The following is an 18718-nucleotide window of genomic DNA, read 5'->3' on the forward strand; positions in this document are numbered from 1 at the left end:
GCTTGTGAAGATTAGGATTTGGTAATTTCTCTTGGCACACCTTTAAACTTATTTTGTAGCTTTGGACGGGCATGGATTTGTAAAACTAGGCTAGCTACTTGATTATTTTAGAAGTCACCCCTGCTGGCGTCTGACATCCTTGACACAAGCAGCTGAAGCAGCTTCTTGATTTTTTTTATCAACAAACCCCCAGATCCCATAGACGTTGGGTCCAACCCTAACCTGGGAAGTACACCAATAAAATCACTTGTGAAAACCACAAACCACTTTTTGTCCCATGTATCCTTGCTCAACCTTACCACAGACAGTGGTAGCACTTCCTAGCAAGGTTACTATAACCAGCACGACTTAGCAGAGCTTCTATACGTTTACTTAGACAGTACAAGCACTTTGCAGCAAGCCTAATACTCTGCGCATCTGTATGTTGGAAGGAAATCGCCATAATTGGAACAGATCAACGGTTTGGTCGTTTTTCTACCCTCACTGTGGACATGTTAGGTTTTCTCTGGCCCCGTGGACCTAGAATAGGGAACATGTCAAGAGTGGGAGAGGAAGGCGAGTAGTACAGAGACTTGGAGGCAAAGCTCGAGTGATGGGCAGGGATCCTGAGAATGCTACCTGGGGCCAGTGGGAGGGCATACAGCGGGGAGATGATGTGAGCCGGTGGTTACAATGGAAGACCATGGATTTCGGACACTGCATTGCAGTAGCAAAGTGCACAGCTGTGTGGAGAAGAAGAGACTGCAACACCACAGAGTAGGGTGGAAAACATGTATTGAAGCCGAAACACCAGTCGTGGTAGCCCCACAGGGATGCATGCCAGTCTCCCAGCCGAGGAAAGAAAACATCCACCAAACGTGACCCAAATGAGTGAGGAACCAGAGAGGGACATCCAAAGCGAGAAAGGACCTGGATGTGGAGAAAAGACTGTGGATGCCAAAGGACTAGGGTGACCAGACGTCCCGGTGTACAAGGTCAGGTGATTAGAAAGGACATACATGCATAAAAAGCTGCATGCTCTGTTAAACAATGACTCCAAACAGTATAGAACATTTTCTTTCACTTTGTGTCTTTAAGTATTGAAAGCCAAGTTGAAATAATTAGAAGAGATTATTTTAGGCTCACATTACTTTGCATACTTATGTTTATAGTCTTCAGTTCAGGATGGGGGAAATAAAGTTAAAATCGTGCCATGTTTGCACAACATGTAACTAAAATGAAGTACATGCTGTCAGGGTGGCTTATTATGTGACTTGTAATTTTTAGTTTGGGTAGAAAACTGAGTATTATTTTAACTCCTGGAACACAGATATTAACGCACATTACCACCAACTAGGAAGATGTGTGGTCAACTGTCTAAATTGTGAATTGGACTGAAATCCTAGCTTTACCATGTAACTAGTGTAATTCTGAGTACATTATTTAATCTCAGTATGTTTTATCTGCCAAAACTGGGAGGCTTTAGAGATGTTCAGTTTAGCATTAAACAAATGACTCATTCGTGGCTTAATAGAGGACAGAGTAGAAATGATAAAGGAAACAATGATGGTTGGTCGCCAATGTAAATGGTTCATTGTTGCAACATATTTACCATACATAGAAACCCTAGAGGGCCAATTCATGGAAAAGATCTCATTCATTAATCCTGCCGAGAACGACACTGCGTGAGCCTGATATGCAGAATAAAAAAAGCATGCCTCGCTTATTCATGGAATTTTCTGCACAAAGTAGCCGTATACACAAGTTCACGGCCGGAACGCCCCTTACATGCTGCTATGCAAAGCAAAAACAGCCAGAACAGCTACCTTTCCGTGCTCTCACGTGTGTGAAGGCATGCATGCTGTGGGTTCCCCCGCAAGCAGGCCTGCATCTCGATAACTTTTTCCCCTGTTCTTCCTCATTTTCTGAGTGGCCCCCCTACTCCGGCCTCTGCGCAGGCCTCGCCCACGCTCTGCGTGGTGTCTCGCGAAAGGCCGCTCGCAAAGACATGCGGAGCCTGTTGCGAAGTCCCTGCAAGTCACGAAAAAGTGCAGCGCAGTCGATTATATAAAAATATTGAAAAATAGATGTGCAAGAGCATTAGACATTCTTGCAGCATCAAAATCCAAGCAGGAGCTTCATTTAGACAATGAACAAGGACATAGGATAATGAAAGTGATTTGTTTGCATTATTGTCTAATTCACTTAAAGTGCTTTTAATTAGAAGGTAATAAAAACAGCTTTTATTTATAATTTGCAATGATTTCCTAGGTTTGGGTGGGTTTTCAGTATGGGGGCTGGCGGGGCCCATTCTAGTAAGGTGTGGGTTTTTATGCTGCAGGGTACTCAGGGGTGCCTCTCGCTATTTTATGCAGGGGGGCAGTGTCCTTTTGCACCACCACTGCTCTGGGCCTCTCCCGGGGAGAAGACTCCAAACCCAGCAGCATTCTGTCCCAGGCCCAGCATGGACACATGCCCTGTGACAGATTCCGACGGGAACAGGCCCGCTTTTAAAAGGGAACTCAGTTTGCTTTACTTTTCCCACGAATTTGCGGACATTGGAATTTCCTGTTTTTATTGTTGATGCGTCTTCTAAGGCGAATTCTGGATTGAAGGCCGACATGCATCTTCCCCAAACATGATCATGTTATTTAAAGTAAATTCTGGAAACCTCTTTGATCAGAATTAGAATCAGGAAGCGATAAGAACATGATGCATGGGAGCTTTGCAGGGCGCTTTATGAAAATGGAGATCATGTCACCCCGCCTTGTCATCAGCATCATCCTGCAGCGAGGGGGGGATCTGACAAGGGGCAGGAAATGAGGGAAAGTGAAAAAAGCCGTCCTACCCCGGCTTGAAACAGGACAGCTCAGCCAGTTCAGGTTTTGTTGTTACAGCGAGAATGAAGAGGTGTTGTTTATGTATAGTCTGGTGTGTGTGTGCTAGAGAGAAAGGAGGACTGTGGGGGCTAAGAGTCGATACAGCGTAAAGCAGTGGTCTGCAGCCTTTGGCTCCCCAGATGCTTGGACTACAACACCCTGCAGGCCTATACAGCATAGTCAATGGCAAGGGCTCATTGGAGTTGCAGTCCAAAACATCTGGAGAGCTACAGATTGCAGGCCCCTCGATTAGAGCACTATTCAAACACACATTGTATATCTAAACGTTTTACTCATGAATTACTCCGTGCCATATTTTCATTAGGGCCGGTGCAAGGAATTTTGCCACCCTAGGCAAACTGTAGGATTGGCACCGCCACTCACTCCAGATGCTAATGGTTCTCAACCAACCAACCTCATTTTGTAACCGATTGCCGCAAACCCTTTACCTCCACCTAAAACATTGCTCAAGTCTTCTGCTCTGGATGGATCCCATTGCATTTTCCTCACCCTCACGTTCACTCATGGTGTTAGGTTTCAGAAGTCAAATTAAAGCCCCTGTGTTTCATAAATACAGGTTTATTAAACAAGTCGATGATAATATAGCAACAACAATCTCACCCACCCAACATAGCAAAACATTTGGTTGGATGTTCTGGGAAACAACTGAGGTTCATATGTGAATCTGGCAATATACAATATAGAAGGTTATGAAAACACTTTTAGAAGAGAAATGACCACAGGAGGAAATGTATATATATTTATATATATATATTCAAACATTAAAATAGGTTGCTCAAAACATTAGAAACACATCCGTGTAACTCTACCAAGTGACATTTCACAAACGAGGAAGGACACATGCTGAGAATGAAGATTTGAGCAGCAGACACAACCTAATGAAACAATAAAAAAAGTAATTTAATTACATTTAATAAAAAATGTAATTAAAATCCACATTTAAAAAAAGATTAACTGTTTCATTTTTTTTTTAAAGAGCTGAGTCATGTAAAAGCACGCTCCCAAGTTAAAGGGCTGAAGACAGCTGTTGGCACTTGCCGGCTTCACTCTCATTGAATTGCACCCCTCCCACCAACCACATCCGCACATCCTTGTGTTCAAGAGGTGAGAATTGCCCTACAGGAGGGGCTGACTTCTAGGCCAGCTTGCAAAAAAAGAAATCAACAAACAAATGTGGGGAAGCTCAAAACAGCAGCTCCAGGTGCCCTGCCAGATTTGGCCAGATTTGGCACCACAACACCAAACCAAAAGAAACAAGCATTGGTAATGCGAACAGTTTGGGCCTTTTTGTAGGCATGGGAAAGGCATTTGCCAGGCACTTCCGTAGTGGTATTGACTGGCCATTGATGGTATCAGGTGCAACATGATGCGAGTACCTCAGCATATAACTGCAGTGCCTGGCAAATGTATGCCTAATACCTATGCACAGGTCAAAACTGTTGGCTTTGCCAATGGTTGTTTTTAACAGGACTTCAGTGAAGAACAACATAGTGCTTATAAATTCAGTGGATGTAGGCATGCCTGGTAAGATATTTTTTAATTATATCAGTAGCGAATGTACAGCTCAAATTAACTGAATAACTCTCAGAAGACTGCCTTAAAAAAACATTGGCAGCACTACAAGTGCAAAGATGTATGGTAAGGCTTGAGTAAAACAAGCTCAAAGACATCCCAGGAGAGGATGCGTTTTGGGCAGGAAGTATGTGGGAATGGCCATAGGGTCAAGTATTAGCATGGACTTGGGTAGTCATTGGGTGGGTCAATAAGCAAACACCACCAACATCCTTTGTATCCCAACTCATACACCATTGCTCCCCACTCAGATTATGGATGGTGCTTTCCAAAACAAAAAATAAATGCTCTCATGGTTCATCACATGGCCTGCGTGAAGTCCAGGACTGGCATCAACAGCGTCACACTGGACTGCTTCCTTTATCTGTGGACTCAATTATAATTTTATCACCACCCATGACATAATTCAAGGATATTACTGCACATAGGCACAGCAAATCTTGATTCCAACATTGAGAGTCAGTTTGCCAGGCCTTTTGTTTAGCAGAACATGGCTCACCCAGTTACATTTATTTACAAAAAAGGAGACGTTCGGCTTGGCAAAAAGGAAATGGGGCTCGGACGGTGTTATTTATTGCCCTCAGTTCATGAAGTAGTGTGCGATCTGGGGAGCCACGGAAACCCATTTCAAATGCGGCATCAGGGACAAGGGTATGACACAGAGCTGGGGGAAGGGGCGGGTTGTCTGTCTCGCCTGGTTAATCTGCTTTCTCCATGTTCAGCAGCTGCACGTGGTCCCGTCCCTTGGAATATCGTCTGGTAGTTACTTCTGAGCCAGATGACACGACCGTCCGTCCATCCTGTCAGTCCATCCCTGACTAAAGACGCACAGAAGGCAGAGAAAGAGGGGCATGTGTGGTGCTTTCTATGTAAGGGGCAAGTACCAGCGCTGCCACAGCCACGCCCATGATGCCACTCATGAGCATGAGCCAGGCCTGACCCCAACCTTCTCAGTGCTACCTGGTCTCTCTGCTGCTGCCGCCGCCAGCACCAGCCTGCAGGGTGCAGACAGTGTACAGAGGACAGGGCCGGTTCTATCAAAAGGCCAGGCCAGGCAGTATACATTAAACGTAGTGTGTGGAGTTAAAGCAGCATTTTGCCGCTCTACCATTTTGCACATTTAGGCAAGCGCCTATCCTTGCCTAGTGATAGCACCGGCCCTAATTCCTTTGTACGGTGGAGATGGGACATAGATTGTACTTTGTGAATCCGCTTCCCACCATACAAATACTCCAGCATTTACGGTAGCAGTAAACGCTGTGGGTTCCTATGGAGTCCACCTGCTTATTTACTCAAGCAAAATGGCGGATCCCATGGGAATCCATTGTGAATGCTGCCTGCCACGTATACATGGCAGACAGTGTTCCTTGTGCACTCTGATGCGCAAATGATGTAAACTACAGGGACGGGACCTGTTTGCACGTAACTGCAAACATAACAGGTCCAATCTGGGTAATTTATGGGGAACTTAAACATGAACCCCAGTGTGTGGGTGAAACGGGTGAAACGGAGTAATCGCGCGCGTGTTTGTGTGTGTTTGACTAGTTGCGCAGAGAGAGTTACAGACACTTGAAAGACTGCAAGGATTAACAGAGCGCAGTCTTCGGAGTTGAACCTTTGCCCTCTTAAGCAATAAAATGCAAGTTGTTAGTGTTAGGAATTAAACTAAACCTCAATGTGACAGTGCCAGCAGCTGTTAGCAGAACTGCTATAATTGCAATAGTCACGTGGCAGTCTTGGCATTGTTTAAAAGGACTTGGCGTCTGAACGCCCTTTAGCAGACGTGATGGACAATGCCATTCCCATAGCTGCTGCGGACCCTCGAGTCAGGTGTCAGCCCTTCAACCAGTTGAGGTTGTGCACAGTCCATGCTGGGACTTGTAGTTACATGTTTCCAAATTAAACATGGACTTCCAGGTCCCATGATGCAATGCACAAAACTGGGGCTGGACGAAGAAGCCTCGCAGGACATGGCCCTCTTAGAATCATCTATGTATTCCAGAAATGATATTAGGCCTCAAATACATCTGAGGCAACTGCATCCATACGAGCCTTTCATTCCTCTTGCACCCCACCCCCGATTTAGAGGTGGGTGTGCTATGTGAAGTGTCGAATAACTACATCTTCATACCTTCGCTTTAACGCTACTTTCTCCCCCACAACAACGCTACCAAATGAGTGCATCAATCCCGTTATTGACCTCTCAGCCAATCAGAAAGCTTAGACTACAGTTACTAACTACGGACATTGACTGCATTACAAACATTCTGATTTCAGAAGCTAGGAAACAAAAGAGGACATTTCTCTTGCCCGAGCAACGCAGGCACAGGAAAATAACCAGCATTACAAACATAAATGTAAACAACACTAATATTTGTGGCTTGTGCATACTCATTTGACAGGCCCTTCCATGATGGCAACAGGTGGAACATGATTGGAGTACCTGGGCCTACGATGTAAGGGGCTGGCAAATTCCTATGTAATACCCGCATTCATGCCAAAACGGTTGTTTTGCAAATGCGTGTTTTAACAGGACTTCAGGACAAGGATCAGATGAAAGGACACACATACTGCTTTTAAGTCAAGTGGCTGAAGGTACACTTAGTTAAGGCGTAGTGTATTTTACACCAGGCGGTCATTTACAGTGGCAGTTAAGTTATTAACTAACAGCTGACTGCTTATAAATAACACTGGCAGGTCTTACACAGCACAAAGGTTGGTGCTACTGCATGACAGATTTAGCTTAAAGAGATCCCAGGAGGGTGTAATTTGGGCGGGAGAGGCAGGCAGTGGGTGGAAATGGCTATAGGCATTAACAAGGCCATGGGGTTCTTTGGGGATGTAAACAACCAAATAACGCCCTCCTCACATCCCATCACCCTCCTACCTGTACTCCAATGCAATATCTTTGGCTTGTAGGTGGCAATAAAGTTCCATCTAATACAAGTACCACTTGCCTGCAAAACCATGCATGATTGAGAGCAGGGGCGCAGAGTACGCGGGTGCTCCAGGGCCCGATCCTCCCCCGCACCCCGGGATAGGCCATCTGCACTGAAAGTCCTTATACTTAAAATGGGACATCTGAAAAATGTGTCCATCGCCCCCCTCCTCGAAATTCAAAAGTCTACTCCCATGATTGAGTGAGAAACATACACAACTCCTCTTGCCAACACAATACACACAGCAATAGAACTCAGATCTGCACTGCAGGAAAACTTGTCCGAGTCACGTCCCCTCTCCCTCTGTGAGAGGATCTTTTTCCACAACGTTGTTATTTAAAAATGACAAAATAAAACATGTAATTCATAAATAGTTTTTTCTATTTGTTAGGTAAGAATTGGTGCCGTCACACTGTGTGAGAATGCACAACACTTATCTGCTTGGTATTAGGTAACCCACCTTTTGGTATAGGTCTGTACTACACAAGTTGGTAGTGTGACTGAGCAGCCAGACATTTCTCAAGAGGGGTACATGTGAGCTGTAGAGCCGTAGCAATGAAATTTGTATTTACAAGTAGCAAAGCAACATTTACACCTAAGGTTTCTGTTATAAATAGTTATTTATTTATGTATTTATTTATTTATTTATTTAACACCAATTTTTCAATAAGAATTCTTTAAAAGGGCAATTCATATAGCAATCAAATATACTTTAAAATAATTTTCAGGATCAGAACAAGTTAGTGTATACTCTTTAGATATGCTTCATACACAATTCCTATCCCCTGGGGTGACTTCAATCACAAGGACAGTAATGGCATTTATATATCCCACTGGTTACACTTTGCAGATTCTGAGGTTGCAGAAAGGAAAGGTTAAAGGGAGGAAAAAGGTTAAATAGGTTCTCGGTACATTTGAGTATACTAAAATCTTCAAATGAAGTCTAGACAAGCCTTTCCCTGCAGTAACAGTCTAAATCAAGTTACCAGCTATGAGGGACAGAAATATCAAAGTGAATGGGCTAGAAGAGTCTGCAGGGAGCCAGGACAGCCAGAGTCAATTGGGAGCAGTCTATGGGGCTGAGGCACTTCTTAGATAAAGGTCTTGCACAAAGTTAGAGGTTAGAGAGTTTGTAGACATCACCTGTAGGGTCACAAGCTGTTAAGCCTGTGGAAAGCAGAGTTGGAATCAACTCTACAGGGAATCCAATGCAAGTCTCAACCGAGAAGAGCACAGCTAAAAAGACAATGAGTTAGGTACTCCAAGTGTAAACAGTACCTCTGGTTAGAAGCGTGGTCCAGCTGGAGTTGGTCCTGTCGCAGCGATGCAGACATGGTGTTCCTGGGCCTCAGTCATGGGGACAAGAGGGAGGACACCTGGAGGGCTCCTGCGGCAGCCGTTTGGAGGTCGTCGACAGCTACGGGCTCTTTTTGGTTCAATGGCACTTTGCCGGGTGTCAACATACAAAAAGTAGATGCCTATGGAGTTTGTTAAACTGCAAAAACAGAGGAAACACATAATCCAAACCGGGGCAAAACACATGAGAAGGGTCTCACTCAAGGATTAAAATTAAAAAGTCCTAAAGTCCAGCAAAAGACCTGGGGGTCTCTAAGGTTGAAGGGAATTAGCACAGAAAGGAGAATTCTCCCTAACACTATTTACTGAACATTTATACCTACGATCCAAAACCATGGGAGGAGTCATTCTTTGGGATAGAGGCCCTTCCTCAATTTATGGCTCTCTACACCACCTCAGGCCATTACTTGAGGTGGGTCATTATCTCGCAATAATGACACGCCTCAGTCTGCAAGGCTATAATCACAATCGGCAAGAGATTTCCCATGACTCTACGCGCACACACACATGGTCAGTGAAAAGATTCATGACCTCCCAGGAAAAGACATTTTGGCAAATCCTTGGCATACATGGTGGCTAGATTTTATGCGGCCAAAATATCTAGGCCTAGGTAGCTGCATAGAACTACCTTCATTTTTCTTTGCACACAGGATAAATACACACACACACACAAGCTGTCTTCACAAACTAAACACCAACACAAAAGTAGACTTGCACTTATCCACCAGCAAAGAGGCATTTTCTAGACGTGGCAAAGATCATTCCCTCTCTGTGGCGGAAAACCTCACCCATCAGCAGAGTTTGGGGCGTTGGGCGGCTGGAGTCAGGAGGACCGGGTGGAGTCAGGAGGACCGGAAATGGCTAGGGAGCTTTGGTGGCTTCCCTGCAATTGCTGGCACCTCCTGACTCCGTGCAGGCCTTAGGGTTCACCGCTGGGAATGGGAGGATGTGGGTGAGCAGAGGAAAACTGGGAAGCGATTCCTGCAGGATTGGCCTCCAAGCCACTGTGGGCAGGCCCGCACATGAAGGCGGAAGAACACGCATAGTAGATAAGCTCAATCATGGAGGCCTACCACGCATGAGCAGGGCTAGGATGTGGGAAGAAGAATGCCACTTCCCTAAATTGGGTGCACAATGGGTGCAAGTACTGAGCCAAAGGCAAATACATACATTTTATCGCGTTGCATACTGGCTGGCCAAGTCATGTGTCAGGGCCAGTCTCTTCATGAAGTTATGTTATGTTATGTTGATTTATACTGCGCACCACTGCCACCCAAGGGCAGTCTCCAGGAGCTGTGATATGATATGGTGTGTTATTTATAGCGTGCTTAATATCCAGGGGTTTCTAAGCGTGGACCTGGGGATCGAACCTGTGGTGCTCCATGTCGTCTTGCTTCCAAGGCGAGCACGTTGCCCCTGAGCGATCCTCCCAACAGTAGTAACGTAATTATGGCTAATGGGGACCAAACTACAATTGCAATGTGAGCTAGCTACTAACCCACTCAGTATATCTACGCCACTAGATAAGCCTACTTTAGGGTTTGGGGCAGGTTGAGAGTTATCCAACACCACTAGGTGGTACATTCTGGAAGAGATCATTTCCAGAGATTCCGGGGGTTGGGAATGCAGGAGAGAGCGCAGAAGTGGAGCATTTGTATGTAACAAGCAACTAATACCATACAGAAAGCAACAGATGCAGAAGACCAGGACGAACAAAGCTGCAACTAGAAACGCAGTACAGAAGCATGCACAGCTACCAGCAGAAACGACGCTGATAAACCTTAGTGGTACAACAGAGCATAAAGAAACCCAACAATGGCAGCTACCAGCAGAAACGACGCTGACAGGCATTAGTGGTACAACAGAGCATAAAGAGACACAACAGTGGCAGCTACCAGCCGAAACAACACTGACAGGCATTAGTGGTACAAAAGAAGAAACCCAACAATGTCAACTACCAGCAGAAACGACTCTGACAAACCTTAGTGATACAACAGAGCATAAAGAAACCCAACAATGGCATCTACCAGCAGAAATGACGCGGACAAACCTTAGTGGTAAAACAGAGTATAAAGAAACCCAACAATGGCAGCTACCAGCAGAAACGACACTGGCAAACCTTAGTGGTAAAACAGAGTATAAAGAAACCCAACAATGGCAGCTACCAGCAGAAACGACACTGGCAAACCTTAGTGGTACAACAGAGCATAAAGAAACCCAACAATGTCAACTACCAGCAGAAATGACGCGGACAAACCTTAGTGGTACAACAGAGCATAAAGAAACCCAACAGTGGCAGCTACCAGCAGAAACAACACTGACAAACATTAGTGGTACAACAGAGCATAAAGAAACCCAACAGTGGCAGCGAACAGCAGAAACAACGCTGACAGGCATTAGTGGTACAAAAGAAGAAACCCAACAATGTCAACTACCAGCAGAAACGACGCTGACAAACCTTAGTTGTACAACAGAGCATAAAGAAACCCAACAATGGCATCTACCAGCAGAAACAACGCTGACAGGCATTAGTGGTACAACAGGATATAAAGAAACCCAACAATGGTATCTACCAGCAGAAACGACGCTGACAGGCATTAGTGGTACAACTAGCATATAGAAACTCAACAATGGCAGCTACCAGCAGAAACAACACTAACAAACCTTAGTGGTACAACAGAGCCTAAAGTAACCCAACAATAGCAGCTACACGCAGAAATGACGCTGACATGCATTAGTGGTACAACAGAGCATAAAGAAACCCAACAGTGGCAGCTACCAGCAGAAACAACATTGACAAACCTTAGTGGCACAACAGAGCCTAAAGTAACCCAACAATGTCAGCTACACGCAGAAATGACGCTGACAGGCATTAGTGGTACAACAGAGCATAAAGAAACCCAACAATGGCAGCTACCAGCAGAAAAAACACTGACAAACCTTAGTGGCACAACAGAGCATAAAGAAACCCAAAAGGGGCAGCTACCAGCAGAAACAACGCTGACAATTCGTCTATGTAGGAAGAGACATAGAAATTAACTATCACTAAACAGTAACAGAAGCCAGGCAGAAAAATAAAAGGGAGGGAGTGACCACTTGGTACTAAGCAGGGACACTGAAAGACCTGCATAAAACGCAGAGTGCACACTAAACCGAGCTAGCCTAAAGCCACACAGGAAACACCTGGGGATTGCTGAAAGGCAAATACAGTCAGCATCACATGGTGGGTCTTCTGATGCCAGGAGGTGGCTGGCTGGGCTAATGCACAGGGAACAGATTCCTTGGTGGCAAGAACAGAGATGCAACCTCCAGCTTCGGAGCTGCAACACCCCAAAGAAACTCACAGCGACCGTCCTAGACCTGTATTCACATTTCCATTCGTATTTTGCACAAAGGAATAGCTTTGGCGATGACACTAGTTTTCCGGGACTCGATTCGTTTTAAACAAATCATGGTTATCAGACACATGCATCCAATTGGTTCGATTTAGGCAAACCGTAACGGCAACTATCAGAATGTGTTTATTTATTTATTTATCTATCATTTGTTAGGCACTTATACAATTAGCAAAAACTGTTTCAAAGCCCCTAATCATTGGATTAATAAAAACTTAAAGATAGGAAAGTGATACCCACAGGACATCGAGCAATAACAATGAAATCAGCCAAAATAAGTTGCAGATGTGAGAACTGCCTTCTGTAATTTGACCCCCCCCCCCCCAAAAAAAGCAACACTCTAGTCACAAAGCAGGGACACGTGCGGCCCTGGCATTGGGTTCCGAAGTGGGGTGGTTCTAGGCACAGGTGAGGACATATTTTTATTTAATCAACTGAAAATTGGAAGGCTGAACTCTGCTGCACGTGGTCCTAAGGTCTAGCTCTTGCTGCACACGCCCTGCATTAATCAATCAAAAATAAATGCACGTGCTCTCAGCCTCGGGGCACAGATGCCAACCTCCAGGCTTGTGCGTGAGAGTTTGCTGCCTCAGTCTGGATGTAGCAATCGTGGGAAGTGCTGGCGGCGCTCTTTAGTTTCCAATAGTTCCTCACAGTACAGCTTAGGAGATGTGGTTTCTAGCTGCATAGCAGGGGCGCCCAGTACGCGGGTGCTCCGGGGCCAGGGCACCCGTCGGCAGAATGAAGTCGGGGCTGAGCCCTCTAACCCCCCACCGGGCCGTAGAGAAGAGACGCAGTATGGATGACCCTTTGTTCCATCCATCCTGTGTCTTTCAATGGCACGGGCTCTTGTTTGCATCTGTCCCTCAATGTCTAAAAATCGTTTTGGGTTGGGTATACTTTTACTTCTGTGCACCCAGGGTGCACAGATGTAGAGGTACACCCAACACAAAACGATTTTTTTAAATTGAGGGACACAGTTTCTAAAATTCGTTTTGGGTTGGGTGTACCTCTACATCTGTCCCCAAACGATTTTTAGAAATGGAGGCACATATGCAAAGCAAGATGTATTTGTACATCTGTGCACCCCCCTTGCATTGCATCTGTGCCTCCATCCGTTTTGGGTTGGGTGTACTTCTACATCTGTGCACCCCAGGGGGGGTTCACAGATGTAGAGGTACACCCAACCCAAAACGATTTTTTGAAATTGAGGGATAGATTTTCTAAAACTCATTTTGGGTTGAGTGTACTCTACATTTGTGCACATCTGTGCACCCACAGATGTAGAGGTACACTCAACCCAAAATGATTTTTTAGAAAGGGAGGCACAGATGCAAAGCAAGAGGCTCTTGCTTTGCATCTGTCCCTCAATTTCTAAAAATCGTGGTGAAATAAAAATGTTTTAACCAAGTGTGCCTTCAATTGGTATGTCCTTTCATCTGCTTCCTGCACTGAATTCCTGTTAAAAGCAAACCTTTGTACTGCCTCCTATGAACAGATAGCATGCATACATTTTGGTGAATAGAGTTTCATTTTAGGATGTAAAAGAGCTCATGAGGGCACATGTGATGACACAAAAGATGAACATTTTTAAAATCTTATGATTCAAATGAGGGGAATGTGGGAGTGCAAAGGAAGTGTAAATAACACAAATGCGGAGCATGTTCTACTGAAAATATTGGGCATAGAGGTCCAATCCTAGGCATATGGTATGCAAGTGAGGGATATGGTGTGAAATAGAGGGGTATTGGGATGTACACTATAGAGTAGGGGCCAGTAATGGTAAAAACTAGTATTATATCTGCAAAACTCCTTTCAGTTAGGGTTTTGGGAATGGTCATTTTACTAGTTGTGATAAATATATTATTAAGAACAAGGTGATTTCTGTTTTATCAAGTGTGGAATATGATGTCCGATTATTGATACACTTTTATGATGCTGAATATAGAGAGTGCAATTGTAGCTGGGTTTATGAATAAGTAGTAAGCATGTGTGTGTTGACTGCAGGAGAACCAAACCAACAAAGCCAACAGTTTTTTTTCTTTTGTATAGGCACTGGAGAGGGCCCTGTGGTACTTTCTCTATTTGCCAGCTGTCTCCAAATTATGAAGTGGCTGTGTTGTCAGGAAATGCTTAGGTACTCTAATATTGCAGGCATTTCTATTCTATTCCATTACATCTCACTGATAGTCCAGCTACCATTATCATCACTCTATGATACTATGAAGCCGTCCCATGCTCCCCACTCCTTGTGTTGCGGAGGGGACCCTCCCTACACTGCTCCAGGGCCTCCATCATGAATTGGGTGTTGGGACCCAACCATTTGAGGTACTTTCACACATGCACCAGGGTCCTGACAGGGGACTCCAGTACAGGCCATACTAGAATTTTGGAGACACCTTAAGAAATAGGTGTTTCCCGAGTGAACAACCCTCTTAATAGCTTAATGAGAGTCTACAGATGCCCACACTGCCCTCAGAAGTAGTCCTTTTAGAGTAGGGTACAGTGTTTTAAATCTCCATCAATGTGACTGTAGTGGACAGCACTAGGTGACCTCTTTGGTGTATCCGAGCACTGTATAGACATTAGATCAACCAAGAAGCACCCTTTAACTATGAGTTTAATTGGTCCTCAAAATTTGCACTTCCCACTAGCTATTATCTAATGGTAATTTGCTAGTGCTGAGTAAGAAAAGGTGTGTGGGTATGTGTGGTGGTGAGTGGCTTTTTATGCCTGGCTAGTAACTTGCAACTTGAAGTTCTTTCCCCTGGTTTATTAATACAATAATCTTCATCCGGGTGAGGGAAAGCCATTTTTTCACCCTATGCAAAAATGCAGATGGTAAATCTACATTCGTTTTCAGGTCCACTCCTTCACATAGAAAAACTTTTATGCACACAACTATCTGTAGGTGGTGCATTGTTCCGTTTAGCTATCTTGTTTATTTTCTTCTAGAACCAATATCCTTACCTAACTTCATTAGAGAGCTTTGAGATGATATTGTATTGTATTTTGCTTTATAAAGCCTGAAACCAAGGTTCGAAGACATCAGGGCGCTGAGGAGCAAGACTTCCGAAGATCCCCTAACCGAGAGATTTAAACATTAAGGAATGTCTTTAAGGCCTTAAGAAAATGGAGGTGGTCAGACAGCTCTCGAAGTTAAGGTGGGAGACCATACCACATCTTCACAGTCAAAACAGGATGGCATGGTTGGTCATATTGAAAGCCGTGGCGAGGTCAAGTAAAATGAAAACTCTGACCTCACTGCGGTACTGGAGCATGGCCATGACATCAAGAACAGAAATCATCACAGATTCCATTAATCTCAGAAGTCTAAAGCCTGCCTAGAGAGTTTAACTCAAGGTAACATGAAAGTTGTGGGGTAACAGTGGATTCCATAAGCTTAATCAAGTATTAAATAAGCACTCAGTTAGAAATAGGGTACTGTTTCAAAGAAATCGGCTAATTTTTGGAGTCCCAAAAGCATTACATATACATGCAGTGAACCCCAACTGGCAATGCCAGAGCTGCCTTTCGAGAGATGTTGAAACCTCTTTACTTGTTTTCCCTTGATTTGGGAACTTCTTTTTGGTGTTGGTGGTGGTACTCCACCTTGCATCTGTACCTTCTGTTTAGCAAACAAAACGTTCTCTCATCCTAGTTGTGTTGCTCTGCCTTTTGAGGGCTACTATAACCTGGATGATTATAGAGGGGTGGACTAGGGGCAGTGATGGCTTACTGGAATCCAACTGGATGGCAACCTCCTTCTTACTTGACTTAAGTATATGCAGAACATGCCAGCCAATATTTCCACCCGCCCCCCCCCCCCTTGCACCAAGTTGGCGACTACGTGCCCATGCGGTCATAACTGCCAGTGATGTCGCTTTCTATATTTGGGCACCCCCAGGGAAACTCATAGGTCGGCTCCCTGAAAGTGCATAGTATCCAGTAAAAAGGTACCGCTGCATCTTGGGGGATGTAGTTTAGGGTGGCAGGGCATCCTGAGGCGCTGCAGTGGAAAGGTTGACAAGTGCAGATTATGTTGCAGGTCTTTCAATGCAGCGCGGGAGGTGTGTATTCTTCATGCGCGCCATCCATCATGCAGGCATTGAGGAGGTGGAACGGTGCAAGATCCAGTTGCAGGTATTCCGTGCACAGTGCCCCGAGCACTCAACCTAAACGCAGCAGCACCATGCGTGGATTACAGCTCTTTGGTTTCCTATTGTTGAATACACAGTCATAGAGGTAGTTCTGGGTGGAGCTATGTGATATTTCGAAAATAAAAAAACAGATTCCCAAAATAGAGATTATTTTTTATTTCACTGCATATGTATGCTGGGGGAAAATCCGCCCCCCTCACCTCCGCATCCACCCCTCCACATTTTTTATTAACTTTACCCCCCTGAATGAGTCATCCGAAATTCGATATTTGGCATTCAGCTGCACTTCATGGTGTTTTGTTGTAGTGACAGGGATAGAGTAGGAGCCTCTGTTGCCAGGATGGTGCCTTTTTGTTTTGACTCACATGGACTTCCTGACAAGCACCCGAGTTTCTTTAGTTTGGTAAGGGAAATCCCCTTAGAGTTAAGGATTGATAAGCTTGGTTTATCATTTAATACACGTCTATATAAACCACTGTGGCACCATTTGCTCAGTCTCTTCATTCCTTGTTGCCACAATCCATAGACCTCTTACTGTACATATAGGTGATATGGGGTTTTCCCAGCCCGTGCCATTGCAATCCTACCTGACTAAATGCTATTCCGATAAGGAGCATGCTCGTCTATATCATGAATGCTTGACAAGTGGCTGACTCTTTCTGAGGTTATTGCCTGTAGCCATGGACTCTCCTTATTATCAGATAAATGATCACATGAGTCTTCATGGACTCAAGCTCAGCATGATGAAACTTCATGTACCCTAATGCATGGCTGGCTCCCCCCCAGCCCTATAGGCTTTTCTCCATATTGTAATATTATAAACCTCAATAATAAACAATGTGTCGACCTCTGAATGATGAACAGTAGACCCAGGCATGCGTGACATGTGACCGACTCCGTTGGTCTGACACGCAATCTCACAATTTCCCAGTTCAACGTTATTAATATGGTCAACTTCAGAAGGATGAAAGGCTGAATTAATGTTACCCAGATTCAAACCTGGGACCTTCACGTTACACAGAGATCACTGCAGTAGGTGCATGAATTGACTGAGAAATTTTACTGCAGAGTTTAATGTGCTTTCTTACTTGGATAACGCTCACAGATGTACAGGACTCCTTTCCTCTTTCTTACCTCCACGTAGACTTCACCTGACCCCCTACCTTTCCCTTAACCTTTCTCCCTTTTAAAGTTATTTAGTGTATGTTTTCACCCATTAATTAGCCTGTATCTACCCAAACTTCTTCCAAACTGTCCTGAGCTATTGACTCTCAGGTGACTGCCCATAAATAACACTGGCAGGTCTTACAAAGCACGAAGACTTCCTGAAGATGTATGGATCGTAATGAAGATTCGGCTGGAAGAAAAATCCTGGTGGAGCCCGCAAACCGTATCCCAATCTCACCAGGACACTTGCGTGGATGTCTTTTGAGAAAGTTTGCCTGTCATTCATTTTGAGTCTGGGTCTAACAGTAACTCACCACAGTGTCCTCAAAGTAATGCAGTTTCTGGCTGCAATATACCACCTGTCACTGCTTCCGGAAGGTTGAAATATGTAGAACATCGAATAGAGCGCTTTTAGAAATTTGACTCAACCTTTCCAGTGTGTTCTCTTGCATGGCTTTTTGTGGAAGGAGCTGCACTGAACTATGTTGCTGGCTCATTCCCGACATCATGCTGTGATGATATATTTCCCGACCTCCAGCTGTACGCGGGGAGGCCGGGATGGCGGCAGCACGTGCACTCATCCACTCACACACGCAGCTCAAACAAGACACGTCCAGACCTAGACTCTGTCTAACTGGGTTCCTCCCCTTCCGGGTACCCACCTCTTTATTCCTTTCCATTCCCTTGTCACGTGAGGTGGACCCCCTCTCGCTCACGTGACTCGCGAAGTCTGTGTACACCACACATACCATTGCCACTGCATTATGGCACTCCAGACCCCTTTCTGCATATCTTTCCTTGGCTCTGCCTGAGAGCTAAAGTACATTTGCGCCAAATTGGTTTTGTTGATGTTACAGACATGCAGCATATTGAAGGATGAGTGTGCAGACTGACCCACGGAGTGGTAAGAAGGTGAGCCGATTCGACACGCGCCCTGTAGAATAACATGAAATGCAGGGGACAGAAGACTGTGCAGAGGCGCTATGGAGCCCTCTGGAGAAGCACCATAAGGCCGCTCCACACATTGGTGCCAGGCAGGAGATGGAGGCTGCGTTTAATAGATCCATTCATAAGATCCAAGGCCATGGGAAGCTGCTGCCTCTGTGAGTGCGCCATTGGCAGCCCCAGCGAGACGCTGAGACAGACAGCTCCCTAAACTCAGCACTCCTCTGACAGTGAGCCTACACTTGATGGGGTGATAGAAGGTCCGGTTCTCACTATGGGGAGCAGTTTATAAAGGGTGGAGTGGA

At 45.0% G+C, this 18718-nt stretch overlaps 1 protein-coding gene across 2 annotated transcripts in view; it reads right to left on the minus strand.

The window, feature by feature from the left end:
* The window catches only part of MGAT3 (beta-1,4-mannosyl-glycoprotein 4-beta-N-acetylglucosaminyltransferase), a 259794-nt gene that overhangs the window by 74114 nt on the left and 166962 nt on the right, over nucleotides 1-18718 (minus strand). The window contains exon 2 of one of the 2 annotated variants that reach the window (XM_069652945.1): nucleotides 8669-8885. The exons of the other annotated variant lie outside the window; for it this stretch is intronic. Coding sequence (XP_069509046.1) covers nucleotides 8669-8724 — 56 coding nt within the window. The 5' untranslated portion in view covers nucleotides 8725-8885. The remainder of the gene's footprint in view (nucleotides 1-8668; nucleotides 8886-18718) is intronic. 2 annotated transcript variants of the gene reach the window in all.

Source organism: Ambystoma mexicanum, chromosome 3q (assembly GCF_040938575.1).
Source record: "Ambystoma mexicanum isolate Mex_15411 chromosome 3q, UKY_AmexF1_1, whole genome shotgun sequence".
NCBI classification, from domain to species: Eukaryota; Metazoa; Chordata; class Amphibia; order Caudata; family Ambystomatidae; genus Ambystoma; species Ambystoma mexicanum.